Here is a 7,015-nt window from a genome sequence, read left to right as displayed (position 1 = left end):
AGAAGTTTTCTTTCATTTGTTTTGCAAAATTGATACACTGTTTGTGGAGATCCGAGTAGGGTACTCCGTACAAAGTGCAGTTATTTTTTGAAACATATAAGGTTACCACGGGTATATGTTTATTCTTTCACTTTAAAATGACACCTTCATGTATATGGATAACAAACCTGAGTCGATCTAGAGTTTTAGAAAGTCGAGTCGTTACACACAAGTATAAATGACGAACACAGTAACAACACAAATATAAGTGCCTTATTTTAATCGAAACGGTACGATATAATAAGTTCATACATGGATATAATATTGATTTTGCAACACATTCAGAAATGAGACAATATAATAATGGTGTTCTTAATGTATCATAGGGTTAAGTAAGGTGAGGCTTTGATTTGTTTAAGGCAGCTAAGTTGTGGGTTTGAGAGGGTAATTTGACGCAGGTGGCTAACCCAATGACTTGAAGGAACTTAATGATATACCAACCAAAATCAATCTGCCACCATACATGCCCATGCCTTGCTGAATACTCGAAGGCGTGGTGGTTGTTGTGCCATCCTTCTCCGAACGTTATCAAAGCTACCAACCTGAAAAAAACGTACAAATTTGATCAAATGCAACGACTCAAACTCATCGCTAGTAGATATTGTCCTCTTTAGACTTTCTGTTCTCCTACTAACTCGATGTGGGATCTCACAATCCACCCCCTTCAGGATACAGCGTATAAAAAAATGTTCCGTTCTCCTCTCCACCCAACGTGGGATGTCATAATCTACCTCCGTTGGGGTCTAGTGTCTTTCGTTGATACTCATTTCTTTCTCAAATCGATGTGGGACCCCACCAAATCCACCCCCTAAGAGTATCAGCCTCTTTACTAGCACATCCGAGTATCTGGCTTTGATACCATTTGTAACGATCCAAGCTCACCACTAGCACATATTGTCTTCTTTGTACTTTCCCTTTTGGGCTTGCTCTCAAAGTTTTTAAAACGCGTTTGGTAGGAAGAGATTTCCACACTCTTATAAAAAAATGCTTTGTTTTCTTCCCCAACAGAGTTTGGATCTCACACTTCTCAAGATTTTTAAAAGGCGTATGCTACAGAGAGGTTTCCACACCCACATAAAAAATGTTTCGTTCTCCTCTCCAATCGACACGGGATCTCATAAAAAAGTTCTTCACGTCCAAATAGTAAAAAAAAAAAAGAGAAGAAAATTACCAATTGTTCCTCGATAAATCGCCCGTATTCCATGGTTGCTTTCCCCAAATATGGCAGACCGAATTGATCATAGATGTTACATGCAAGCTCACTACGAACCTCACGCACTACGAATAGTTCAATCAACACAAAACCCTAATCAATTTGGAGGTTAATCAATACTTATAATCATAATCAAACCATGCTTAGATTAATTATACCATTCCCCATATGACATAAGGAACTCCTCCAACAGCATACAGCAACCCTGCCAGAGCCAATGGATGAAGCCAATAGGTTTTATGCATAAACCTATAGAACCATTGTTTCTCCAAGTCCCTGACATTGTCTGGATATCCATGCTTCATGAAGAACATAAACATGTTTCTTTCCACCTTTTCAAAGTTCTTAAAATAGTTGGGACACACTTTTCTAGTCAAGTTATAGGAATCGAAAAACCACGTCATTTGACTAAACCAAAATCCGTATATCGGACTATGTGGGTCTCGTTCTGTATCAACGTATCGATGATGGCACCTGTGGGTGCTCACCCAATCGATCGGATCACCCTAGCAAACAACAAATGGTTATCAAACATAGTATTAGATAGAATATGATGTAGAGGTTGACAATGTCGAACCTGAATTGCATGAGCGGCACAATAAGCAAGGGAATACTCGAGCCATTTGGGAAGTTTGAAGGCCCGATGTGCAAGGTTTCTATGATACGAAACACTAATGGCCATGCCGGTTAGATTTCCTAATATGATAGTAAGAAAGAAACAAGTCCAAGTGAAATAGAAGGGTGCCAAAATACAAAGTAGATGCAAAAGGAGAAAGTAAGAAGCAACATTTCTATCGAATTTGGTCCATTTTTTCCTCGTAAAGAGCATTGGAGGAGATTGCACCATGTTGTTTGGATGTTTTTTTGTTGTTGTTCTTGATGCTATTGTATGTGTATTTATAGTTGTGAAGAACATAAATATGAAGTTATAATGCCATTTTTCAGAACATTTATGAATTGACATGCACCAAAACACTACACCCTTACTTTAATTCCTGCTAAAAGTGGTTGAACGGCCTCCCTAATTTATTACTCAAGTAAATTTTTTTTTTTTTACTTTTAAAGGTAGGTGGACTTTTTAAATGTGAAATTGATTTCTTATTGACTTTTAACGGGATCAAAACATTCTTTATAAGGCGTGGAAACTTCTCTTTAATAGACGCGTTTAAAAACTGTGAAACTAACGACGATACATAACAGGTTAAATCTGACAACATCTACTAGTGGTAGGCTTTGGTTGTTACAAATGTTATCAAAGTCAGACATCGAGCGGTGTGCCAACGATGGCATCGGGCCCTAAGGGGGTGGATTGTGAGATCTCACATTGGTTGAAGAGGGAAACGAAACATTACTTATAAAGGTGTGGAATCTCCCCCTAGATGACGTGTTTTAAAACTGTGAGGCTGACTGTGATACGTAATGGGCCAAAGCAGATAATATCTACCGATGGAGACAATATCATTTAGTGGTGGGTCTGGGCTTTGGTTGTTATAAATGTTATCAGAGTTAGACATCGGGTGGTGTGCCAACGATGACATCGGGCCCTAAGGGGGTGGATTGTGAGATCTCACGTTGGTTGAAGAGATGACGCATTTTAAAATCGTGAGGCGTGACTGTGATACGTAATGGGTCATAGCAGATAATATCTACTGATGGAGACAATATCAGCTAGTAGTGGGTATGGGCTTTGGTTGTTATAAATGTTATCAGAGTCAGACATCGGGCGGTGTGCCAACGATGACGTCGGGCCCTAAGGGGGTGGATTGTGAGATCTCACATTGGTTGGAGAGGAAAACAAAATATTACTTATAAAGGTGTGGAAATCTCCCTCTAAGATGACGCATTTTAAAACCGTGAGGCTGACTGTGATACGTAATGGGTCAAAGCATATAATATCTACCGATGGAGACAATATCGGCTAATGGTGGGTCTGAGCTGTTACAAATGATATTAGAGTCAAACATCGAGCGGTGTGCGAGCGAAGACGCTAGGCTAGTGGTGAACTAGGTTGTTACGTAAATCTTCCATAACACATGATCCCAAGATTTAGTGTTAATATTGTGATTTGTGTTTATAGCTGGATTAAGTTAAATATAAGTGTAATGAGGAAATCAAATGATCTATTAGAATGTCTTAGTACTAGGTTATATGATTGGTTGTTGCACGATAGCGATGTGTTTTCTTGAAATAACCAGAAATAACCAGACATTATGTATGATAGTCACGTGTATTGTGAAAAACGTCTCGGGTAAGAAATATTTTGTGTTGTATAATGTTTTCAACATGTCTACTAGACGTTTTTTTTATAATATTTAGTTTATGTTCTTTTATGTTCGAGGTTATACCCGACAAAATTAAAATCACTTTTAAATTTTAAGGGTATATTAAACAAAATTAAAAAAAAAATACTATTGGATCACTAAATTTATAATTTAATTAAAAACAAGACCATATTCGTTTTTTTTTTTTTAAATATATATATTATGTTTAAAAATTATTTATCTTTAACCATTATAATTTCAAATTTTCAATTTTTTATTTTAAAAAATTGTGAAATGAATACAAAACGACGAATTTATTATTTATTTGGCGGCGGACCACCGTGGTGTCGGAAGGGCCATGACCCATACTATCATTAATTAAACAATTAATTATTACAATAAAAAAAATTAAAAAAAAATCATTTTCAACCATTTTTTTAAATTTTTTATACAATTATTTATTCATTCACTAATTTTCAATTTGAATATATTTATCTCAACTTTATGAATAAAATAAATCTTAAAATATTTTAACCATTTTGTTGTTTTATTATTCATATTTTTTAATTAAATATGGATGTTTATATATATATATATATATATATATATATGATTGTTATAAAAATAAAATAAAAAAATATATTAAATTTACGAATGTCACGCTGTCGTAAAACAATTGTAACAGTTACTCATTTGATATCACGTTAATGAAGTGCTAAGTCGGGTTATGTCCCAAAGCATTCAAACATGATTATATCAATAGAGATAACTGTTCCCACTTATATCTCGTTGATCTCTTGTTTTCCTTACCCGTGAATGATTATTTTGGAAGAAGAACGTATATCAAATTGGTTGAAGTTTTTCCTCTACAAAAACAAGATTTTACACAACGAAGGTGGCATGAACATACATATAATAGAGTTCGTTTGAATGTGGACGACGGATAATGCGTACCCTATAAGTTAGCTTGTGATATTAATATTCATGAATGCATAGCTTCTCTCATTGGTTTGCCAACTTGACCAAGGGTTCAATCAAGAGCTATATAGATATCATATCAATCTACCCACCTATAACCTATTGATTTAATGACTTCCCATTTAAATAGTCGTATCACAATCGAACTAATCGAACTAATGTGTTACTCAAGCTATAATATTCGTTACGACCAAACTAAAGTAATGCACTGAATATATAACCAAGTTCGAAATCTCGGTTTGATTTTGCAATTAATACATTTCATAGAGCTTGAAACCTCAACAACTTCATTTGTTATACAAACCCTGTGAGATCCCCACGTCGGTTGGAGAGAAAAACGAAGTATTTCTTGTAAGAGTGTGACAGCGATACAAGCGGACTGTGTACCAGCGGGGATGCTGGGCCTCCAAGAGAGTGATTGTGAGGTCCCACATCAATTGGAGAGGAGAACGAAGCATTTAGCGGTGGGTTTGAGGTGTTACAAACATCAAATTCATGTCATAATCAAAATATTGTGTTTCTCAAGCTAAAATGTTCGTTTACAGGTCATGCTACATTAATCCTCTTAAACAAAAATTGATAACCTCAACCCCTTAGTCATTTGACATCATTAATATAACATTGGATATAAAATCTATCGCTATCTATAGCTTATTAAATGACTTTAGCTAAATAATCATGCACATTAATATTTTCGAGGGTCACGCTACATTAATAAGGAGAATAAAATAGCTTATAATCTCGGCTCCTTAGTTCGAGATATACACTCTAACTCGAACGATTTGACATCTTAGTCTAAATTGTCAATTTAAATATTGTTTATGGAATGCTTAATTCATTCTCGTTATGACAACAACTTTAAGAAGTTTCGAGTCGTTAGTCCACATGTTACACATCTTCCATCATAATAATGAGAAATAAGTATATGCATGTGAATTTGTCACGTCGTTGTTCCGTGAATATTACTCACTTTAAGTTCAATCCTTTTGTTGGTAGATACGACACGTTCATACAATCGAGTCAAGTCTCTCAAACAGGTCTCTTTGTAGCAATGGATAGGGATGGACCAGCTTCATGGGTTTGGTACTTTGGATATGGGCATGGTGGCTGATATGAGTTATGAATCTTTTGTTCAACAGAGTAGCCATTAAATGATCTCTGGTAGCTAAATGAATGCTCAAATTGCTTGTAGTTTGAAATATATGTTAGGTAATGGTGGAAGCTCAAGCCCACTGCTAACAGATATTGTTGCTTTGGTCTGTTACGTATCGTCGTCAATTTCACGATTTTAAAATGCATCTGTTAGGGAGGTTTCCACACTCAAGGGAATGTTTCGTTCCTCTCTTCCACCGATGTGGGTTCTCACAATCCACTCCCTTCGGGACCCAGTAAGAAATGTTTTGTTCCCTTCTCCAACCGATGGAGATCTCATAATCCACCTTCCTTAGGGGCCCAACATCCCTACTAGCACACCGTCTAGTGACTGCCTCTGATACCATTTGAAATGACTCAAGCCTGCTGCTAGCACATATTGTCCACTTTGGCCTGGTACGTATCGTCGTTAGCCTTACGGTTTTAAGACCCTTGTTAAGTAGAGGTTTCCACGCCCTTATAAGAAATGTTTTGTTCTCCTCCCCAACCAATGTAACATCTCAATCTTTAGAATGGTAATTTAGTGTCTTATTTATCGAGCTATATGTACTCTTTTTTTTTTTTTTTATATGTTGTATGTGTACATGAGACACCCGAATAAAAGATAGGTACATGATTGAATCGAGATTACGTCCAAATGAGAGTAATTCTGAAAATAAGATGACAAAAAAAAATACTTAAAAAAATTAAAAATTACTATCTATACCAACAAGATTCACCTTTTTTTCAATAGAAACGGTTATTTTAACCTGACATTCATTAATCCATTTCTTCATCTACTTCCATTATTTCCCCAATTCTCTCTCTTACATCAATTTTAGGTTTGACCATATACGTTTCTCTTTCTTTGCATTAATGTTCTTCTTCCTTCCCTCACAAGATCTTAATTTTATTTAAGATAATTCAAATTAAATCTCTAAAATATTTGTGTTTAATATTGTATATAAGAGGTAAAGTAAAAAACGCACCTCCAAACCATGCTCACCCGAGTCTCTTCTTGCTCACCCTAGTCTCTTCTTGGAGGCATCGCTATATATTACGTATCCTCTTGAGCTCTCTAGTATTGTGAGTACTGGAACCGACACCAACCTCTATTTTAGATCATAAAAGCTTGCCTCACATGTAACGCTCCAAACAAATGGCATACCCTTCTTCGTTAACTGTATAAGAGGCTAGGCTATTCTAGCAAAGTCTTGAACAAACTATCAATAGTATCCTACTAACTCTAGAAAACTGCACACCTCAATAACTGTGGTCGAGCAGATCCCACTTAGCAATTGCTTCAATCTTGGTGGGGTTTACTACTAACCCTAGAAAACTGCACACCTCAATAACTGTGATCGGACAGATCCCACTTAGCAATTGCTTCAAT

The 7,015-nt window shown here is 36.0% G+C and overlaps 1 protein-coding gene across 1 annotated transcript; it reads right to left on the bottom strand.

Moving 5' to 3' along the window:
• Positions 1–230: 230 nt before the first annotated feature.
• Positions 231–2,168, bottom strand: LOC111807773 (delta-9 acyl-lipid desaturase 2-like). Its single transcript, XM_023693640.1, has 4 exons — positions 1,830–2,168; positions 1,411–1,758; positions 1,211–1,317; positions 231–581 (listed from the first exon to the last, which is right to left on the bottom strand). The coding sequence occupies exons 1-4, from the start codon at positions 2,166–2,168 to the stop codon at positions 368–370; spliced, it is 1,008 nt and encodes a 335-aa protein (XP_023549408.1). The 3' UTR covers positions 231–367.
• Between the last annotated feature and the right edge of the window lie 4,847 nt (positions 2,169–7,015).

This window comes from Cucurbita pepo, chromosome LG12, assembly GCF_002806865.2.
Source record: "Cucurbita pepo subsp. pepo cultivar mu-cu-16 chromosome LG12, ASM280686v2, whole genome shotgun sequence".
Classification (NCBI taxonomy): Eukaryota; Viridiplantae; Streptophyta; class Magnoliopsida; order Cucurbitales; family Cucurbitaceae; genus Cucurbita; species Cucurbita pepo.
The sequence above is the reverse complement of the archived record's forward strand: the minus strand, read 5'-3'. Positions and strand labels throughout refer to the sequence as shown.